The 24,171-nt window shown below is 35.3% G+C and overlaps 1 protein-coding gene across 1 annotated transcript in view; it reads left to right on the forward strand.

The window, feature by feature from the left end:
* Window positions 1-24,171, forward strand: part of LOC149806231 (cadherin-23-like) — a 317,815-nt gene that overhangs the window by 181,716 nt on the left and 111,928 nt on the right. The window contains exons 19-24 of the mRNA XM_089935354.1: window positions 846-1,373; window positions 4,734-4,887; window positions 7,072-7,275; window positions 10,671-10,984; window positions 14,344-14,904; window positions 21,961-22,143. Of these exons, the coding sequence (XP_089791480.1) occupies window positions 846-1,373; window positions 4,734-4,887; window positions 7,072-7,275; window positions 10,671-10,984; window positions 14,344-14,904; window positions 21,961-22,143 (1,944 nt within the window). The remainder of the gene's footprint in view (window positions 1-845; window positions 1,374-4,733; window positions 4,888-7,071; window positions 7,276-10,670; window positions 10,985-14,343; window positions 14,905-21,960; window positions 22,144-24,171) is intronic.

Below are 24,171 nucleotides of genomic sequence, written 5' to 3' on the forward strand. Positions count from 1 at the left end.
TGTCTTCATGTACAAGCTCATGGCCATGCATGCTGTATTCATGTACAAGCTCATGGCCATGCCTGCTGTCTTCATGTACAAGCTCATGGCCATGCCTGCTGTCTTCATGTACAAACTCATGGCCATGCCTACTGTCTTCATGTACAAGTTCATGGCCATGCCTACTGTCTTCATGTACAAGCTCATGGCCATGCATGCTGTATTCATGTACAAGCTCATGGCCATGCATGCTGTATTCATGTACAAGCTCATTGCCATGCATGCTGTCTTCATGTACAAGTTCATGGCCATGCCTACTGTCTTCATGTACAAGCTCATGGCCATGCATGCTGTCTTCATGTACAAGCTCATGGCCATGCATGCTGTATTCGTGTCTTTCTATATTTTTCCAACTATGATGAGTATGTGTCGTATTTTATTTGTTAAGTTTTATGCTAATACATTTGGACTTCATTAAATACAAGTTTTATACTAATACATTTTGACTTCATTAAATACAAGTTTTATACTAATACATTTTGACTTCATTAAATTCAAGTTTTATGCTAATACATTTTGACTTCATTAAATACAAGTTTTATGCTAATACATTTTGACTTCATTAAATTCAAGTTTTATGCTAATACATTTTGACTTCATTAAATTCAAGTTTTATACTAATATGTTTTGACTTCATTAAATTCAAGTTTTATGCTAATACAACATTAAATTCAAGTTTTATGCTAACACATTTTGACTTCATTAAATTCAAGCTTTATACTAATACATTTTGACTTCATTAAATTCAAGTTTTAAATGCTTTGATTTTAAAGGGGCTTAAATGGTTGCCATGTAATACATTCTAGGATGAGAATGACAACAGCCCTCAGTTTACACCGCCGAAGTACAATACAAATATCTTAGAGGATTCCACATCTGGTGCCTCTGTTCTCTCGGTCACTGCCATTGATCTGGATGGTACATCACCCAATAATAACTTCCTGTATCGGATAGACAGTGGAGCGATGGATAAGTTCCGAATCAACTTCCAGACTGGATTAATCATGGTGGAGGTTGGAGCTATGCTGGATCGTGAAGCCAAATCGCAGTACATTCTGAACATTTCAGCCACAGACAGGGGCTCACAACCCCTTGTTGGATACTGTGTTGTAGAGATTAACATCACAGATGTAAATGATGAGGATCCAGTCTTCACACCAACCTCATGGTCAGCCTCTGTGCAGGAGAGTTCTGAGATCGGGAACATTGTTAAAACAGTCACAGCATCAGACACAGATTTGAATTCTCATTTGGTATACAGTATTATTCCTAATTCCATAAAGGCCAAAGATGAAAATGGTCTGGAAGTAAATGTCACTGCTAACAAAATCATAGTAAGTGTCTTGTAGAGGTAATAAATCAACATTAGAAGTCCATATGTGGCCGTAATAAGTCAGCATTAGAAGTCCCTATGTGGCAGTAATAAGTCAGCATTAGAAGTCCCTATGTGGCAGTAATAAGTCAGCCTTGCAATTGGTTTCATGTCATGTGTAAACACCTTGTTAGCAGTTGGTTTCATGTCATGTGTAAACACCTTGTTAGCAGTTGGTTTCATGTCATGTGTAAACACCTTGCTAGCAATTGGTTTCATGTCATGTGTAAACACCTTGTTAGCAGTTGGTTTCATGTCATGTGTAAACACATTGATAGCAATTGGTTTCATGTCATGTGTAAACACCTTGCTAGCAATTGGTTTCATGTCATGTGTAAACACCTTGTTAGCAGTTGGTTTCATGTCATGTGTAAACACATTGCTAGCAATTGGTTTCATGTCATGTGTAAACACCTTGCTAGCAATTGGTTTCATGTCATGTATAAACATTGTTTGCAATTGGTTTCATGTCATGTGTAAACACATTGTTTGCAATTGGTTTTATGTCATGTATAAACACCTTGTTAGCAGTTGGTTTACAGTTGTATAGTTTGTAATTCTAATAGCATTTCACCTATTATAATGAAACTTACTCTAAAGGTGCATTTCAGGATGGACATGTCTTGTGCACCTAAAATGGGTTGCTGTAACATACTTTCCATAATTTATTTAGAATGTCTTAAAAAATTGTTTTTTCATTATCGGGCTGTAATTTAAATACCATTACACATATTGATAATACTCAAACTCTCACTGTGTGTATGTTTGGACGAGAATGTATCTTGCACCAAAACTGGGTCACTTTGATCTGCTTTTCAGAATGTGACAAAGCTTGTCTTCAGTTAGGCCTGCACTCTAATTCAATCCCTTTTAATCTTTTGCTAACAAGCTTACATTCTGCAGAGTGCATCTATGGAGGAAAACATTTCACGTATCGAAATTGGGTTACTATAAGCTGTTTTCCATTATTATGGACATTACTGGAAGCCAGCATTACTAAAATTCTGTACTCACATGTGAACTTATTTTAACCCAGCTCTGTTGACTGCATTGTAGGTACATCTGGAGATTAAGATTTGTTGCAAATAACAAATGTGTTGCAATTTTCTACTATTAATTCAAGACTCTTAAAGACACTGCATCATGCCATCAATGTCAGACATCACAACTGTGTTTCAGTTACCTAATGTTAATTCAAGACTCTTAAAGACACTGCCTCATGCCATCAGTGTCAGACATCACTATTGTGTTTCAGTTACCTAATGTTAATTCAAGACTCTTAAAGACACTGCCTCATGCCATCAGTGTCAGACATCACAACTGTGTTTCAGTTACCTAATGTTAATTCAAGACTCTTAAAGACACTGCCTCATGCCATGAATGTCAGACATCACAACTGTGTTTCAGTTACCTAATGTTAATTCAAGACTCTTAAAGACACTGCCTCATGCCATGAATGTCAGACATCACTATTGTGTTTCAGTTACCTAATGTTAATTCAAGACTCTTAAAGACACTGCCTTATGCCATCAGTGTCAGACATCGCAACTGTCTTTCAGTTACATAATGTTAATTCAAGACTCTTAAAGACACTGTCTCATGCCATCAATGTAAGACATCACAACTGTGTTTCAGTTACCTAATGTTAATTCAAGACTCTTAAAGACACTGCCTCATGCCATCAGTGTCAGACATCACAATTGTGTTTCAGTTACCTAATGTTAATTCAAGACTCTTAAAGACACTGCCTCATGCCATGAATGTCAGACATCACAACTGTCTTTCAGTTACCTAATGTTAATTCAAGACACTGAAAGACACTGCCTCATGCCATCAGTGTCAGACATCACAACTGTTTTTCAGTTACTAATGTTAATTCAAGACCCTTAAAGACACTGCCTCATGCCATGAATGTCAGACATCACAACTGTGTTTCAGTTACCAAATGTTAATTCAAGACTCTTAAAGACACTGCCTCACAATATCAATGTCACATATCACAACTGTGTTGCAGTTACCTAGGTGGTGCTCTACAGTTTCACATTTTGCATAGGGTTAGAATTTTAAAGAAAAAGAATTTCCCCAGCTTTCCTCACTGGTTATGCTGGCTATTTTTTTCAAAAAAAGTATATCTTGGGTATAATTCAAAGAACCTTTAATTCCCTTTATTTTGGTGTATGGTTGATGGGTGTAATATGGGTTATAGAGTATACAGCTTGGCCTTACTCCAGATGTGCACCTTTCAAAAAAGTGCTAGCTCCACTTGGTCATTTTCACATCCTGAACTTCAGAGGTAAATTGTATAAAAAAGAGCTGATAACTTTTTTTTACATTTTATATATTTGGTAATTCATTCATTACGCTTTCATAAGCTGGTATTGTCTAGTCTGGCAAAATTTATTTTCCCTATTTTAATAGCTGCTATGCATAGTGTACTTTAGACTAATTCAGGATGATTTTTCAGCACAAGGGAGCAGTCATTTTAGTTAGCAGTGTGCTTAGATCATGTATAATTTCTAAAAGTACAATATCCAAAGAAATGTCAGCCACATTACATTAATGTAGCATAGAGGTATGCCAACATTCTCTCCATTGTGCATGTTTTAAATGCAAACAACTTCACCTTACATACATCACTCTCTCAAAATTATATAATAACTGGTGAGCGCACCCCTAATGTTAATTCAAGACTGTTAAAGACACTTCCTCATGCCATCAATGTCAAACATCACAACTGTGTTTCAGTTACCTCTTGTTAATTCAAGACTCTTAAAGATACTGACTCATGCCATCAATGTCAGACATCTCAACTGTGTTTCAGTTACCTCATGTTAATTCAAGACTCTTAAAGATAATGACTCAAGCCATCAATGTCAGACATCACAACTGTGTTGCATTTACCTCATGTTAGTTCAAGACTCTTAAAGATACTGACTCATGCCATCAATGTCAGACATCACAACTGTGTTGCATTACCTCAGGTTAGTTCAAGACTCTTAAAGATAGTGACTCATGCCATCAATGTCAGAGTACCTTCTTAATTTCTGCTCAAAACAGCTCTAGTTTCTGGTCTGTCCTTTCAGATACAAGATCACCCTTAAAATAGCAAATGCTTTGGGAGGTAGTCTTTTTGTCTTATTTCTTTTTTTCAAATATGTCATATGTTAAGGGAATCTTACAAAGCCCCCATTTATTCAGGATGTTTTGCCAGGAGTGGTGAAAGGTTTGGAATTGTTTTCATCTGTTTGAATCAAAATAAGGCATTGTTTTTGTAAAGACTTTGTCTTATCATGGGTGTAATGTATCCTGCTTTCTTTCCAAGGACTATTTTAGCATCCATGAGGGGAATGGCAGTATATATGTGAATAGTACCTTGGACAGGGAGACAGCAGAGGTCATTACCATGGAGATTTTGGCGACAGATCTTAATGCCTGGGTCTCAGGAGGAAACAGCTCCAACTCCCAGACTGCTACAGGTACTTCACATGTGACAGGCTTTCTTACCTGTGTGACACTGCTTACTGATATGGAGCTCTAAGTTTTCATGTCTTGATCTGCTGAATATCACGATGTGGTCATCTGAGTATTTGAGTCCCAGTTTAATGATGACTTAATCTTTTTGGAAAGATATAATAATAATAAGAATAATAATAATAATAATAATAATAATAATAATAGTAATAATAATAATAAATACTTTATTTAATGAGGGTACCTCAGTATAATATACTATTTTGCCCTGTTGCCCTCAGGATGAACAAACTATTGTAAATACAAAAGAGAGAGAAGAAAATAAAATAAAATTAATCATGTTTAAATACATTCAGTATATAAAAGCACAAAGTTTGTATGAAAAGCATATACGAAATAAATTGGAGTGCATGTATTTTACATATTTACAATGAAAATTGCTGTTTTAGACAGTAGTCATATCATTTTTCTTTGAACACATTTAGACTTATTTCTGATCTAATTGCTTCGGGGAGTTTATTCCATAGAATAGCACTGGAGTAAACAAATGATCTTTTAAAAGTTTTTTTCTGTCTGGAAATAGTTTTATGCACTGATTGTTTGTAATTGATTTCAGTTTAGGTCCTTGGTACTGTTTTTTGGACTTGAAATGTACCATGTAAATATTGTGGACAAAATTCATTCTTTACTTTGAACATTAATATGGACTTTGAATATTAATATGGACTTTGAACATTAATATGGATTTTTGGTATGCTAATTATCTGTATTCAAATTTCAATCAGTTCAGTTTTGAGAATATATTTCTGGATGGTGTAAATTTACGGTAATTTTTGCTGCCCTATTTTGAATTGTGTGGATTGTTTTAATATTACTTCAGTTGTATTTCCCCCACATTGTGCAGCAGTAGTCCAAAAAGGAAGAATAAATGTAGTGTAAACTAATTTCTGATAGCTGAGTCATGGATAACATTTTATCCTTTGCTTATGACAAATTCTCGAATTCACAACAGAACAAATGTGTCTCACTTGTTTACCACAGTCTAGATTTTTTATCAGCATGTACTTGCAAAAGTTTTTCTGTGTCAACATTTTCAGTTTCATTATTGGAGATAAACAGCTGAAGATTTGGATTTTCGTTCACTGATATTCTTTGCTTAGTTCCAATCAACATTGCTTTAGTTTTCAGGGGATTGATAAACATGTTTTTCACTGAGCACCAATATTTAACTTGATATAAATCTTAACCCGTTTTTTTTAAATCAAGGTTGTAAAGTTGGAATCAGATTTAATGCAGTGTAACAACATCAGCCAATAGTTATAGTCAACTCAGAATTTCATTGTTTGTAGTCAAAACAGGTCAGTGATGTAATGAGATAAAACTTTTGAAACTGCTGAAGGTATTTCAAGTGCTGAGAAGACGATTTCAGTTGGGGAGTTACAGAGTTCATCTTCTGTAAGGCAATATCAGAAAATAATTGCCAGTAATTTATCCTTCCATTGAACAATGCCAAACCCAGAATAGGTTATGTTAGTGAAATTAGTACCTCATCAGTACATAATGGTATTTCCATTTCTTGTGCTTAATATATTGAGTTGGAAATAGATTCTGTTAGTAGTACCTCATCATTGTATTATGGAACTTTCATCTCTTGTACTTAGTATATTGAGCTGGAAAAAAGATTCTGTTAACTTAGTAGTACCTCATCAGTACATAAATTGGTAATTTATCTCTTGCACTTAGTCTGTTATGTTGGAAAAAGAGACTATCCTGCATGTTTGGATGCATTTCGGTTTAGAGTCAAACTAGAATATGAGCTTTTGAAAGTTTTGTTGTAAAGAATGCATCTTCTCTTAACTTGTGCTTTAACAATTCAGACTTATTTTTTCTTTAGACATCACTTACAGAGTGAAAATTCGACTGGAGAATGGGTAAATGTTCCTCTATTCATGTGGACATTTTTGGTCTACACTCACTGTAATGTGCATAGTTCACATGGATGTAAATGAGAATTCATGCTTCACTTAAAAGGTAATTTAGACTGGTATCATCAGTATTTTCTCTCCCTTTTCTGTTCTCAGTATGATCTATGTGTGTTAAATGGAAAACTTTGCAACCATACCAATAAGCTTAATACACCTGCAAACAATCAATCACACTCTCACTTATATTGATATCTTTACACCTAGCAATGCTGACCATTACTCTGTCGGATTACAATGACAATGCTCCAGAGTTTATTCCAACATCTACATACCAGCTTAATGTCTCAGAGGGCCTAGAAATAAATGCTGAGGTGCTTCGTCTACAGACAAGAGACAAAGACAAAGGGCAGATCATCAGTTACCAGATAAACCATGATCCATATGGCAAGTTTACAGTGACATCATCAGGTAAATTAAACTAGTTAGTTTAGCTTTATTGTGTAAATGGTCTCTTGGTATGCAGATTTAGTATCAGATTACTTTTAAGAGTTCAATGAGATATTTGGCTATTACAGTAAGGATCTTTCAGTTTTCTATCATTTTTGTGATTGCATTTCCAATTGTGACTACCCAGTACTCACATAAACAGGATAGTGTGTTTGTTGGAGCTCATTATTGATTGCGTTTCCATGTATGGCTACCCAGTCCTCACATGAACAGGATAGTGTGTTTGGTGGGGTGGCATGCCCTTATATTTTATTATTCTCAACACACACACACAGACACACACACATATGCATTCATGCACACACAGAGTGCTGGGGTTTTTGAGACTCAACAAAGTGCTTATTAATTGGTATCAAGAGTCACTGTGGCTGCGTGACTTAAACAGGCGACATTGTCCAGTTGGTAAGAAATTATCTACTCATTGAACATATACCTGCCATATCACAACATGTCATTTTGGAGGCAGAAATATTCAGTGTCTATATCTGTGTCTGTGTGTGTGTGTGTGTGTGTGTGTGTGTGTGTGTGTATGTGTGTGTGACATCCTTGCAGAATCACATTGTGCCATGTGAAGAACATAATTTTGCCTTGGGGATGACTGACCTGCAAGGGGTGTAACCGACTTTGAAGACTATGGATCTATATGTAGAAGTTCCAATCATCAATTTGCTTTTACATTGTATTTTTAGCTCACAAGGCAGTAAAGCCAGGTGAGTTTATGGTATTGCCCTACATCCTTCACGTAGTAAGGCCAGGTAAGTTTATGGTATTGCCTTGCATCCATCATGCAGTAAGGCCAGGGGTGAGTTTATGGTATGGCCTTGCATCCTTCATGCAGTAAGGCCTGGTAAGTTTACGGTATTGCCTTGCATCCATCATGCAGTAAGGCCAGGGGTGAGTTTATGGTATGCCCTTACATCCATCATGTAGTAAAGCCAGATGAGTTTATGGTATGGCCTTGCATCCATCATGCAGTAAGGCCAGATGAGTTTATGGTATGGCTTTGCATCCATCATGCAGTAAGGCCAGGGGTGAGTTTATGGTATGGCCTTACATCCATCATGTAGTAAGGCCAGATGAGTTTATGGTATTGCCTTGCATCCATCATGCAGTAAGGCCAGATGAGTTTATGGTATGGCCTTGTATCCATCATGCAGTAAGGCCAGGGGTGAGTTTATGGTATGCCCTTACATCCATCATGTAGTAAAGCCAGATGAGTTTACGGTATGGCCTTGCATCCATCATGCAGTAAGTCAGATGAGTTTATGGTACGGCCTTGCATCCTTCATGCAGTAAGGCCAGGGGTGAGTTTATGGTATGCCCTTACATCCATCATGCAGTAAAGCCAGATGAGTTTATGGTATGGCCTTGCATCCATCATGCAGTAAGGCCAGATGAGTTTATGGTATGGCCTTGTATCCATCATGCAGTAAGGCCAGGTGAGTTTATGGTATTGCCTTGCATCCATCATGCAGTAAGGTCAGGTGAGTTTATGGTATTGCCTTGTATCCATCATGCAGTAAGGCGAGGTGAGTTTATGGTATTGCCTTGCATCCATCATGCAGTAAGGTCAGGTGAGTTTATGGTATTGCCTTGTATCCATCATGCAGTAAGGCCAGGTGAGTTTATGATATTGCCTTGCATCCATCAGGGGGCGCTTACCAGTTATTATGTACTTTTGCGTAAGGCCAAGCTGTATACTCTATAACCCATATTACACCCATCAATCATGCACCAAAATAAAGGGATTTAAAGGTGCTTTGATATACAAGATATTTTTAAATTGCCAGTATAACCAGTGAGGAAAGCCAGGGAAAATTTTTTTAAAAAAAAATTCTAACCCTATGCAAAATATCAAACAGTAGAGTGCCACCTTAAAGCAAATATAAAAATGTATGCAATTATTTTTTTTATTTTCATATAATTATGTATGATGTTCTGAATAAAATGGTTTATTCATATTGATGTTAAGCATGAAAATAAGCTAATTATGTTCATTTTTCTCTTGCTTACATAATTTGCCATGAGGTATGTTTGTGTGAGTAGTGACCTTAATTATGGGGAAATTAGAAGACTTAGAATATAGGAATAGAGTCAACTTAAATTTAAAACTGTTGCAATAAATAAAAGAAATATATGGTGAAAATGTTGCTTTTCATTTATTTGCGATGAAATAAAAAATAAATGATGAGAAAGCAAATTTGCTTCTTCCATATTAAACAATAGGCAAATATTTTACCCTTTGACCTTTATGAACCTGATCTGTTCCATCCCTTTTCAAACTGTAAAATTCATTGTTGATATCTCAGAAATAATTCTGACTAGTTTCATGTTCCTGTCATTCAGCATAACATTGGTTGCTATGTTTACAAAATGTAATGTGCATTTTTAAAATATCTCACTTTTTATCGGGGGGGGGTAGGGGTGCTGGACTTGTTAGAGACCCTGACACTCAGAAATACTGTTCTGTGGGGGGAAATGCAGGAGAATTATTCAAAAGGACTGTTTTGATGCTTGCGACTTAAATGTTTCAGCCTTACAATCAAAATGATATCATACAATAATAATACCTATGTTCTCTTTATGGAGTCGGTCACCAATTATTATGTACTTGTGCAAGAGTGATGTATGTAAGGTGAAGTTGTTTGCATTTAAAACATGCACAATGAAGAGAATGTTGGCATACCTCTATGCTACATCAATTCAATGTGGATGATATTTTTTTGGATATTGTACTTTAGGAAATTGTACATGATTTAAGCACACTGCTAACTAAAATGACTGCTCCCTTGTGCTAAAAAATCATCTTGAATTAGTCTAAAGTACACTATCCATAACAGCTGTTAAAATAGGGAAAATGAACTTAGCCAGACTAGACAATAACAGCTTCTGAAAGTGCAATGAATGAATTACCAAATATATAAAATGTAAAAAAAGTTAAGGGCTCTTTTTTATACAATTTACCTTTGAAGATCAGGAAGTGAAAATGACCGAGTGGAGCTAGCACTTTTTTGAAAGGTGCACATCTGGAGTAAGGCCAAGCTGTATACTCTATAATCCATATTACACCCATCAATCATGCACCAAAATAAAGAGAATTAAAGGTTCTTTGAACAATACCTAAAATATACAAGGTACTTTTTAAATAGCCAGTATAACCAGTGAGGAAAGCTGGGGAAATTCTTTTTCTTTAAAATTCTAACCCTGTGCAAAATGTGAAACTGTAGAGCGCCACCTCATGCATTAAGACTAGGTAAGTTTATGGTGTGGCCTTGAAATTCCTGTTATATATTACATTATTTTATAACTTTCCAGGTCTTGTTAGTTTTATATTACATTATTTTATACTTTTCCAGGTGTTGTCATTTTGAGGCAGAGACTTGATCGTGAGACACAGGATAACATGGAACTGACTCTGATTGCTTTCGACAATGGGGTCCCTGCCCGGACTTCCACTGCCACTGTCTCCCTCCTAGTGACAGATGTGAATGACAACAGCCCAGTGTTCCAAGACTACAACACACAGTACAGTGTACCAGAAGATGCCACCATTAACCAAGTGATTGCTGTTTTATCAGCCACTGATCGTGATATCGGAGACTTTGGTAATGTCTTCTACAGGCTGGAAGTGCAGGACAATGATGGAAAACTCAGCATTAATGAATCTTCTGTAGGTTTCTTCATATCTGTTGCTTTAATGAAAAGATTACATTTTCTCTGGCTACTTTGTTGGATATGCCAAACTTTTTTAACACCACTTTGTTGGATATACCAATATTGTTTACACACCACTTTGTTGGATATACCAATATTGTTTACACACCACTTAGATATACCATATACACTCATGTATAAGCCTGTTCGCATATAGGCCACCCCCACCCCAAAAACTGAATAGATATAAATGCTAAAAAGTGCATGACCTGCGTATAAAAGCCAACCAACAAGTCTGAGATGACATCACAAGATTCACGCGGTAAGATCTAAATGCTTTTATTTTAGGCCAGCTTATATAAGCAAAAATTACACGTATACCTCTCTTGGGGCTGGCATATATAATTATTATGTAGAAATGGTATAAATTTGTTTAATTTTCTGTTTTTATTTGTTCTAAAATTCACATTTGTGTATCACATGATTGGACGATGACAAGAATTGAACATTCTCTGGTTGCTGTAACATTACCTCCTTCTATTGACTCAATTATGGTTGTTTATGCAATATTTCATTATATCTTCTGTGTCAGTACACCAGTAATCATGTTTTTTTTGTGCCTTGAAATTGTAAATACCTAACTCATTAAAATATTATCCCATTATGACAACAGCCAACAACAATAGGGTTTGATTCAATGCTCGCAATTAAGCTAGTGAGTATTTACATAATGGCACCACCAGATTTTCATTGTAGGTTTGAATAGGTGCTGAATGATGTAGTTTCCACTGAATGAAGTACATCCCTTGGATTCAAATCATGGGCACCACTGCACTAAACTTTAATGATAAATTTAAAATACAGTAATGATGTTTCAAACATAATGATTCAAAAATTATGCTAATACCATAAAAACTGGGTTGTAATTTGACCTTACACCCAATTTAAAAAACTATAGTGATCATACTATTATGGGGTAAATGTCAATTACACATCAAAGGACTATTATAGTTGCCAGTCAAAATTTCCTCTTAGCCCAGTTTCAGGGTTGTAATGATTAACTGGCCTGTATTGCTATCGAAAACAATGGACAAACCTGCCAATTATAAACAAAGGAGACGCTGAAACATCCAGCTTTCCATTATGTGGAAAATTTTGATTTTGTTCAGCCAAAACACAAAAGTAAAATAGATTGATGATGATCTTAGTTGATCTATATTCAGAATTTTAGCCTTTATTATTACCATTTCATGAATATGTAACAGTTATGCTAGTTGTGCCCTGCCCAATTGAACATGTGTACCTTTTCCTAAAGATTACCTCAGTTTGCAGTGTCACTTATATCATTGAAAAAGTAACTCGTGAGCACATGGATCAACGTAAACGAAAAATGACTAGCGGAAGTGTTATCTGGAATGCAGTTTGGTCAAAAAATTGAATAAATCAAAATCTGTATCTAATATCTTTTGGAATAAACAAGGATTAAAGTAATACTAGGCACGATTTGCACTGTGTAAGTACTGTCCATTATAGCACAGACTAGTCTCAGGGGTAAACTTGAACCGGCCCATAAATTATGAAGTCTTTATTTTTCTTTATTTAATTTTTTGTTGGAGAAGTCAGAAAATGTGCACATGCAAAAGAATAACAAAAGCAATCATAGTAGTTTATAACAGTTTAGTAAGTGTTGGGACACAGAGAATATATTTTTTACATGCATATACATCTTAGGACATGGAAAAATTTATTTTTTGTGTCCCAAGATTTGCAGCTGTTATGGTTGTCAGCAAAAAAAAATATTAACAACTTAGCCACCACCCTCCATTCTTCAAGGCATTTATCTTTTCCTAAATTATTTGGCTTATACTCGAGTATTTATGGTACCAGTATTTTTTTACACACAACTTACTCACATCTGCCAATATTTTTTACACACCACCTGGCTGTAAATTTTCCATGATATTCCATGAAAAACCATGGCAAACTCTAGCATGGAAAACCATGGAGTATTTGGACTATAATTTCAGGGTAGGCAGGATAACCATGCAAAAAATACCCAAGGGAAAGCATGGAATATTGGCATGGAAAACCCCAGACAGTTCTATCAAAGAAAACCCTGGTATATTTGGACTAGTATTCCATGCTGTGTCTAGGGTAGGCTGGAAGACCATGGAATATTGTCATAGAAAATGATGGACAGTTCTAGTACAGAAAACCCAGGAGTTTTTGGACTAATATTTCAGGCTGCAACCAGTGTATGCCTGAAAACTATGGTAAACCATGTAATATTGCATGGAAAATCCTGGAATATTGGCCTGGGAAAAACTGTGATATTTGGCTGGAAGACCATAAAAAAATTCATGAAAACAAGAGATTTCCCTAGAAAAATTTTTATGAAAATATTTCATGAAAACAAAAAATCGCCCTAGAAAAAAATTTTCATTTGGCTTGCACCCTGACAGGATCTCCCTCCCATCTGTTAAAATCATACACTGTTAGGTGAAAAACAAGAATATTATTTGAATTACATTGAACCACCTCTGCTAAATAAATACTCTCACACTCTAACACAGATGGAACATAGCTACATGGCATAGATTATTTAGTCAACCCATCACACCGATCAGGATTGATGTCTTACATTGCAGGACTAAGCAGATACAGTGTTTGTATGCAGGCACCTGTATGATTGGGAACTGGTGTAGTTATTCAGAAAGTGTCAAGGGTGTTCCAATTGAATTGTGCCTAGGGGGATCTAGCAAATTCATCCATTTCTTGAGCATGAAAGTCATTTGTAGCCATGAGTTATGTTGAAATCTAAGATAAGTGATTACTTTTGGATATTGGTTGAGATGGAATATCATTTGTTCAGGTTAACACATGGTAAGAGCATAGATCGAATATTTGACTTCAGCTGAAAAATGTGCAGGACTTCATAATGCAAAAATGGTCAGGCACCTGTTATTAAATGTTTGTTTTCTTGTCTTTTAGCTGTCATTGTTACTGCTGTCGTCTCCTCTTCAACCCATTTCCCTCTTCTAGAGTTGGTGTTTTTGACTTTTTTGTTATAGGAAGGTTTCTGGCAGCATCACTGCAAATAACAGAAGCAAAATTTGGCACATGAGTATGCTTTAGTGTGCCAGAAGAAAACCATAAACTATTCTACTTTGAAAAGAGAAGCTTTTCACCTGCTAACTTTGATGACAAAGTGACATTCTCTTTATGTCTTGTAAAGAAAATTAACAAGTTCTTGAAAAACTCTTAATTAAAAGGTACGTGAGAAATCTAATTGCGTCTGATAGAAACTTCTGTTTTTTTCGTCCTGTCTTTAGATGGATAATGATTTTTTTTAGTGTTTTCTTGTTCTGTTCACAGGGAGCAATATTTGTGGCAAAAGAACTGGACAGGGAAACTCGTTCCTCATATACATTGTCTGTAACTGCCTGTGATAATAAAGCAGATCCAAACAATCAGCGTCCCAACACAACCAAACCAATCATTATCAGTGTAAGAGATATCAACGACAATCCACCAGTCTTCACAAATGTGGATCCCACTCTCATACACACTGTACAAGAGAGTGCAAGTATTGGCCACTTGATATACACTGTAACAGCAGAAGATCTTGATGAAGGTCCCAACGCACAGATAAACTACACTATTAGCGGAAATGCTACTGTCATGGAGAAATTCACAGTTGAGACTGTGGGACGGATGGTAGGAACACAGATTAAGAATTTTGGCGAAATCAAAGTGAAAGGAAATCTTAGAGGACTATTTGGGAACTTTGAGTTAAACATCACTGCAAGTGATAGAGGAAGTTTGCTGAGCCTAAGCACAACAGCAAATTTAATTATTGCAGTTTTGGATGAAAACCTGAACAACCCAGTCTTTGTCAAGCCAGAAGGACCCAGGAGTGCAATTTCTGTGAAGGAGGTAAAAGATAATTTGTCAGATCTGATATGTGCCATTTTTCCAAAGAGTAAAAGTTATTTTAGTACAGATATAATCCCCCATTTATCATCATACAATGTAAAAGTCTCTACTTATTGTTACATAAAAAATATCAAACAAGCATATTAAAGAAATGTTTTGGAAAACTATATTTTTGAAATGTATTTCTCCAGAAATTTGTTTTGTAGAAGTAAAACTCAGTAGAGCATAAACCAAACATTTGTGACTTTCTATTTTCTGGTGGTTTCTTTCGAAGCTGGCTTGACTTATTTTTGAAAGTTTAATAATAGTGTTTCTTATAAAAATAACTTTGTAAATAGGTGATACAAAACTACAGATTTGAATACAAAATAGATTCACAATATGCTGATTAACACTTGTTAATTGTCAATATGGTGACTAACACTTGTTAATTTTACATTACATTCTAAGATATGAATCATGTTAAAATTCAGTGAAATAAGAACCACCACATTTTCTTGTATACTGATGGTTCAGAAGATGGAGACAAGTTTGCAGCTATCATCATAACACTGACAACAACTACATTTATATTTTGGAATTATATGAAAGCTGCTCATAAAATTCATTTCAGGTATGGGAGGGTGGGTGTATCCCTTTTCACTCTGAACGCATTGCAAAATCTTAAATTGGACCAGTCATCAGTAACCAAAGTCTTACAGAAACATGGCTTTCCAATAAAATCCATGCAAGTTATCCTGCACTTTTGGCAGCCTAGTCATGCAAGTTATCCTACACTTTTGGCAGCCTAGTCATATGGGTATTAAGAGTAGAAGAAAGCAGCCAAAGCTGCCATGTACTCTTACCCATTTCGGAATGAATGCTGCATATCGTGAGTTTAATATTTATGATGATGGACATGTTTTGTTATTTAAAATTTGTGAAATAATAGCTTCACAAATAAAATATGGACTTCAGAATCCAGTCTCGTATTTAAGATTAAAAAAATTGACTCCAGGTATCCAACCTCATATTTATGGTGGCATCCTCCAGATACCTCGAATCCTAGAGATGAGGATTTCTCTATTTTATATCAGTTTGATGATATGCCAGTGTCCAGTGGCAGTGAGGCATGTGTGTGTGTGTATGATTTGGATTTTTAACGTATCTCAATGTCTACATTGTGGCAGTTTATAGTGATGTCTAGCACTGGGGCATCATGCCACAGACATGTAGCATGATGTCCCACCCAGACACATTATCCTGACACCAGGCCAACCAGTCCTAACACTAAATTCGTAATGCTGAGTGCCAAGCGAGGCAGCAGTTAGTACCATTTTTGTAAGTCTTTGGTATAACTTGGCCGGGGATCGAACCAATGACCTCCCGCATCTAAGGCAGACGCTCTTACCACTAGGCCACCGGAGCGGTGACAGTGAGGCATAATTTCTAGACAAGTGTATTGACTTCCTCATGGTGAGACAGAAATATTTTATATTGGCTTGCTGATGTGACAATAGAGAAAACCTTGCATTTCCTTAAGAATACAGTTTATATAAAGTATGGTGACACTGAATTTGTTGCAGCTTTTATTTTATATACTTTTTAAGTAGTTTTTACATCTTGACTTTTTATATTTTATCTTAATGGAATGCATTTAATAATGTCTATTTCAATTTGTAAGGGTTTTTTCCTAAAGATTTTAGCAACTTGTTTGCCTGAGCATTTTGGCTACCAAAGTTTTACTTGGCATTTTATTGCTGGAATTGTGCTGAAGTGCTCTTGATTCTGTAAATACATACATACATACATACACACACACACACATTTGCGTATAAGCCGAACCACCAAACTAAATAGGTATAAACACTTAAAGGTGAATGACTTGCATATAAGCTGACCCAGAAGTCTGAGATGACATCACAAGTTGCATGCAGTAAGTTCTAAATGCAATTATTTTTAGGCAAACTTACATTAACAAAAATTACCCATATAACTCTCTCGGGGTTGGTATGTACGATTATGACATAAAAAAGGTTTTAATTTGTTTGAAAAGTCAAGAAATGTATTTAATATTCTGTTTTCTTATTGGTTTTGCCTAATTCTGATTTGTGTATAACTTGATAGGAAGATGACAAAAATTTGCTGGTTGCTGTAACACTACCTCTCCCTTTTGACTCAACTATTGTTTGTTTATGCATTATTGCATTAGACTTTTTATATCAGTACACCAGTAATTAAGATTTTATTTTACCTTGAAATTGAACTTACCAAACTCATTAAAATATTATCCCGGTATGACAAGAATGAACAACAGTAAGGTTTGATTCAATGCTGTGTGTGTGTGTTATTTAGATTTTTAACTTAGCTTAACAATTTTCCAGTCATATCGCTATGATGTCTGCAGTGTGGCAATTTAAAGTGATGTCTATCACTGGGGCATCATACCACAGACATGTAGCATGATGTCCTACCCAATCACATTATCCTGACACCAGGCTGACCAGTCCTAACACTAACCTCTTAATGCTGAGTGCCTAGCGAGGTAGCTGTTAGTACCATTTTTAGAATTCTTTGGTATGACTTGGCCGGGGTTTGAACCCATGACCTTCCGCATCCAGGCGGACGCTGTAACCACTGGGCCACCAAAGCGGTCTTGATTCAATGCTTGCAATTAGGCTAGTGAATGTATTTGCATAATGGTGCTACTGCATGTACATTGTAGGTTAGAACATGTGCTAAATGAACTACATTCCGCTAAATGAAGTACATCACTTGGATTCTAATCATGGGCACCACTGCACTAAACTTTAATGCTATCTCCAAAATGTTATAAATGCTTAGAAAATTATGCTGATACCATAAAAACTGAGTTGTAGTTTGCTTTTGATATAAGCGATGTTACCCCTGTTTTACAAAACTACGGTAATTGTGCTAATATTACGGAGTGAAAGGCAATAACACATCAAAAGGTACTGGAATAGTTGCCAGTCAAAATTCCCTCTTAACCCAAGCAAGTTTCAGGGTTGCAATGATTAACTGGGCCTGTATTGCTGTCAGAAAACAAAAGACAAATCTGCCAATTACAAACAAAGGAGATGCCAAAACATCCAGATTTTCCATTGTGTGGATAATTATGAGTTTGTTTGGCCAAAACAGAAAAGCAAAATAGATTGATGATGATCTTAGTTGATCTATATTCAGAATTTTAACCTTTATTATTATTACCATTCTTTCATGAACATGTAACAGTCATATGCTGGTTGTGCCTTGCCCAATTGAATGTGTGTAGTTTTTCATAAAGATTACCTCAATTTGTAGCATCACTTATATCATTAAAAAGAAAAACTGGTGAGCGTATGGATCAATATAAATGAAACAGCTATTACTGACTAGCTGAAGTGTTATTTGCAAGAATGCGATTTGGTCGAAAAAATGAACGAAGCAAAATCTGCAGCTAATATGTTTGGGATTAAACAAGGATTAAAGTGATGCTAGGCATGATTTGCACTCTGTAAGTACTGTACATTATAGTACAGTCTTGTCTCCCGGGTAAACTCAAACAAGCATGTGAATTATGAAGTCTTTATTTACCTGTATTTAATTTTGTGCTGGAGAAATCAGAAAATATGCATATGCAAAATAATAACAAAAGCAATCATTGTAGTTTATGGCACATGCATATATGTCTTAGGACACAGATTTTTTTTCGTGTCCCAGGATGTACAGCCATTATTATAGTCAACATAAATATCATAAAAAACTTTCAAGTTTAGACCTTGGCTAATGTACCCCACATGGGTTTGTAATATCATGTATAACATATCATAACATGACAAATAGCTAAAACCACAAGCCAAAAACAATATCAACAACAGGTATAACTATGGGTATTGCTTGTGTGGGGTGGGGTGGGATTTGAGGGAGACAGTATATCTGTAGCATGGAATCCACCCTATTTACAAGCATGGTTTAAATGTCAAATTAAAGACATAAATAAACTTGACTCTGTTCACAGAAAAACGTGGACATAAACCAGTCTCCAAACTGACAGAAGTTTATCCAACTACTGCGTATTTACCTGTTAAAACATATGATGCAATTCCGAGTCAAAATGAAATTTGTTTGCATATTCTGTAGTCTATTGTTCCAAATCAAACTCTTCAAATATCCAGTCACAAATACATTACAGTAAATATGTTAATTTCTGCATCCAGTAAACCTATTACTTCAAATGAATATCGCTACAATGTAATGTTTAGTTGTAAAAGTGTCAGGTTACATAAACATGGGTCCTCAACTGTAATCTAATGGGCAGTGCATCAAACAATGACACATCACACGCATTGGACATTCTGTGTTGAAAATGATCTTGTCTGTGTAAAATGTTCTGTTTATTCGGAAGGACGCTTGTTATAGTTTGTTAGAAAAGTATGATCTACTTTTAAGCATCAATACTAGTTCTTCTTTGGTTGGGACTATTTTTTACACACAACAAATGAAAGGTGCAGCGTCTGTCAGAATGAATGAAATTATTTGTTCTTCTTTCCATCTAAATAATTTCCACTGAAATACTATCTATATGATAAAAAGAATCTCAAATGGGTAATGATTTAATATTAAATTTATGAAACTCACTGAATAATGTCCAGCTCACCTAGGCTCACAAAAGCTGAACATTATTCAACTCATAAATATTAAATCAGTTGAGATCCTATATTTATATATTTAGTTGTAAAATGTAGAGACCTGTTGGCGAAATAATTTTTTTTCGCTATCCTCTATTTGCATATGAAAATGTAAGATATCCCTTCATGCCATGTGATGCTTGATTGTATGTTAACCCACAAAAGTTATAACTGTAGAAACAGGGGTACTTTGTGAGCTAAAACAAATAAAAAGAAACTGCCTGACATTACAGACATTGAAATCAATCTTTATTAAGAAATTTGACTAGATGCCATTCGCATATATCTGGAGTTATTTCCCCTTATTTTCCTTGACAACAATGATAAACTTACTGCGATGCATTGCTTAGTTGTACATGCATTGTTTTCAGATAGGGTCAAATAGTTTACAAAATGACAAAAATGTAATTTACTGTGACAGATTAGGTCAACCCAATACTTTTGCTTGGTTCATGGGATGTAATCATTGTAACAACAATAAAAGGCAACACAGATACTTTATCCATAACAAACAAATCCAGAAAACAATTCTTGCTGCCTGGTTAAATAGGCAAAGGCCAAATTGATGTATAAATTATCCAGAAAAGCCATTCCTGTATATCTAAGCAGTATCTTTCACCAAAGAGATGCTGATGGTACTCCAAATTTAAGGTCTGTTAGAAGTAAAAATTACATTATACCAAGACCAATGAAGGTTTTGTTTTAAAAAAAAGTTTTTTCAATACACTGGTATGGAATAACATTCCCAGTGACATAAGGCAGGCTCCTACCATTTCTTATTTCATAATCAATGTCTCAAATTGATGAAATCTTAAGACAATTGAACAGTTCTGGCAAAATAAACATTGCCTACTTTTCGGGTACTTTTGCATCATTTTCACAGCTGAATTTTTCCATGCAGAATGATATTTTATATTCTATATATGTTTATGTGTTGACAGATGCCTGTGCATATGTTCCAGGCTTGATATTTTGATTCTTAAAATTGCTTAATTATTTAGTGTCAAGCCTGATATTTCACACCATGTTTTATATACTGTATATATTGTACATACCAGCTAGAAGGCCTCAAGGTAGATTAGTTCTGTAACTAATTGAGTTACCTTCTCTTAATAAAGTCATTATTATTATTATTATTATTACTGTTATTATTATTATTAATTTTTTCCAAGAGGTAAAGACCAATGACCTTTACTTAATCCTTTGTAACCACAACTGCTTGAAAAAAAAGTAAAGTTTGCTCAGAACTTAAACACCCCCCAAAAAAATGAAAGAAAGAGGAAGTAAAAGGAGGCTGGCAAATGGTTTTTACATACTGGCAGGTCAAGCATTTTGTGTTATTTCTTATTAGTCTATAACCTGGCTAAAGTACATGTCTCATACTGACATCGTAGTGCCAAAGTCAAAGTAGTTGGTATATACATTGTTTATGTTTGGAGTTAATCCATCATGCCTGACAGTGACTTCATTGTAGTTAAAACTTGCACTGGTGGCAGAAGCAAAGTGAAAACTGAGACCTGGTTGCTATATAAAACTATAGAGACAACAGCAGCTGCCAAGCAATCTGTAGTATATGGGATTCCAACACGTATGTGTTTGACCACTCAGAGAAGCACATCGTTGACTAATTCCCAGCACAGTCGAGGAAGTGGGGCTCCTAACAGGATTAGTCTACTTTATGGTGGACAAGTTGAAAGGCTTTACTGGCCCTGGAGCAGGGCATCACAGTGCTTGCTATTTCATACAGGGGTGGCACAATCATAGCAAATGGGCTTGAATGCTTTCAAGTAGGGTCAGGTGATCTGACTTAATTTAAATAAAGTCAGTTGTAATTGATATGACTCTAGCAGGAAATCTTTCAAGCATGCTGGTAAGGTTAATGACGTCGTAAGGGGCATCTTGTCATAACCAACCAGCAAGTTGCAGCATGTGAGCGACAGAAGGTTCACCTCACCCCTGTCAGTAACTAACTGACACATCTTGTGCTTGCAGTCACTACTGGCTGAAATTTGCCAATAAAATGTGACTTATTTCCTTATCCTCTGGCAGCCATTATTTGGGCTGCCTTTAGTAGAAGATAATGGCCTTGATCACAATGAGGTGCATTTCTTTAAGCTTGCTAAGGTGATGGCCACACCTGGTATGTATATCTGGGTGGCAGTCAGCAACAAAGATCCAAGAATGCAGAGGTTTATATGAAAATATAACTTATTTTCAATTGGAGAAATGTCACTTTTTTTAGGCTACATGCACTGACACACATTTTTGAATTCTCACTGTCTGGAATAATGGCAGTTGTGGAAGTTACTGTCTGTGTATTTCTTATTATCTTTATTTCATGTACACCCATTTGACTAATAGAAAATTATATTATTTTTGGTCATTTAAGGAACAACCTGTTAACACTGAGGTGATACAATTGTTAGCTACTGATGCTGATCATGGGCTGAATGCAGCAGTCACTTACACTCTATTAGATGAGGGGGACTACCTGAAGTTCAGGCTTGATCCATTAACAGGTAGTCTGTCAAACAAAGAAGTCCTGGATAGAGAGACAAAGGATAAGTATGAGGTAACTGATTACATTCTTTTATACACTATACTGTATTGATGTTTTGTCTTTTTTGCTGTCAGTTTAAAAACTACATACATGTATATAATACAGAGATCCATACATTGGTACATATATGTATAATACATTCATAGATCCATACATTGGTGCGTACATGTATAATACAGAGATTCATACATTGGTACATATATGCATAATACATTCAGAGATCAATACATTGTTACATATATGTAAAATACATTCATAGATCCATACATTGGTACATAACATGTATAATACATACATTGGTACATATATGTATAATACATTCAGAGATCAATACATTGTTACATATATGTATAATACATTCATAGATCAATGCATTAGTAAATACATGTATAATATAGAGATCCATACATTGGTACATACATGTACAGTACAGAGATTCATACATTTGTACATATATGTATAATACATTCGTGTATCCATACATTGGTACATACATGTATGATACAGAGATCTATATATTGGTACATACATGTACAATACAGAGATCAATACATTGGTACATATATGTATAATACATTCAGAGATCAATGCTGACTTGATATAAGGTGGTATGGAATTCCATAGTTTGGCTCCCGAAAAAGCAAAATTCTTGTAAAACTGAATTTGTTTGTTAAATATAGCTTATTGTTTCAGATGGATCTTAGTTCATGCATATGTACATTTCAACAAATTTAATGGTATATCTAAATCAGCATCAAGAATAACTCGAACAGCTCTTTATTGAAATTTTCAAATCTTTCTTATTTTCTGTACACTTCTAGCCCCAGTAGAATGACAAAATTCTTCTAGGTGTGGCATGATATAGGCATTGTAGAATTATCTTTGTTTTTGAGGGAGGTTTTATTCTGCTCAAGAGATAAAGCAGTGAGTTAACTTTTTTAATGAACTTATCAGTTTGCATTTCTCAGCACAAGATATTGTCCATCAGAATAATGTGACTGGGTGGGACATGATGCTACATACTGGGTGGGACGTGATGCTACAAATTTGTGACATGATGCTCCATTGATAGAAATTACTATAAACTGCCACAATGCAAACAGCAGTATGACTGAAAAATATTTTTTTTTGCACTGTATGGACAGATTTTTATGAATCGTAAGTTGTGAGAAACCTTTTAACATAAACATGGACTGTTTACTGCATTTAACCGGTAGTGCATTAAACAATGTGGCCTCATGAGCAGTGAACAGTCAGTGTTGAAAAATGATTTTGTCTGTGTAAAATGTTCTGTTCATTCAGAAAGACACTTTTTCTTTGACTTATAGATTGTAAGAAAAGTATAATCTACTTTTAAACATTAATACTAGTTCAGCTTTGTTTGGGACTGTTTTTTACACACAACAAATGAAAGGTGCATCGTCTGTCAGAATGAATGAAGTTATTCATTATTCTTTCTATCTAAATAGTTTCCACTGAAATACAGTGACATTATTCAACTTGTTTCATAAATTCAATATTACATCATTACCAATTTGAGATGCTCTCTCTCTCTCTCTCTGTACATATATATATATATAGATATAATCACCACACTTGAATGAATCATATGAAGTTGGCTCCTGGAGTCAGCTTACTTTGTACTAAAATAACCTTGGATTTGATATCTTGCTTGTAAGTTCAAACAATGAGTTTATTGCTCACTACCAGTTGTATTTATTCACCACCCATGTTTCTAGTTGTCTGCCATCTGTGATCATAATTGATACAAATGGGCATTGATGTTTGCAGGGTAAATACTGTACACAACATTAACTTGCTTTGATGATACTTTTCTAACCCATGCTAGCAAAATGATTGCCGTTTGAATTCACAGGGAATGTATTTTCAAATAATGATTTTTATTTGCAAGATACTGTCATATAGTTAACCTGGATATAATACAGTCTTGCATATTTTTCACCTTATATTGTGTCTTGCTTGAATGGCAATCACCTTCAAATGATTGGTTGATATTTCTCTTTCTCCGTCTCATTTGCG

Source organism: Sinohyriopsis cumingii, chromosome 2, assembly GCF_028554795.1.
Source record: "Sinohyriopsis cumingii isolate HCF-2022 chromosome 2, ASM2855479v2, whole genome shotgun sequence".
Lineage (NCBI taxonomy): Eukaryota > Metazoa > Mollusca > Bivalvia > Unionida > Unionidae > Sinohyriopsis > Sinohyriopsis cumingii.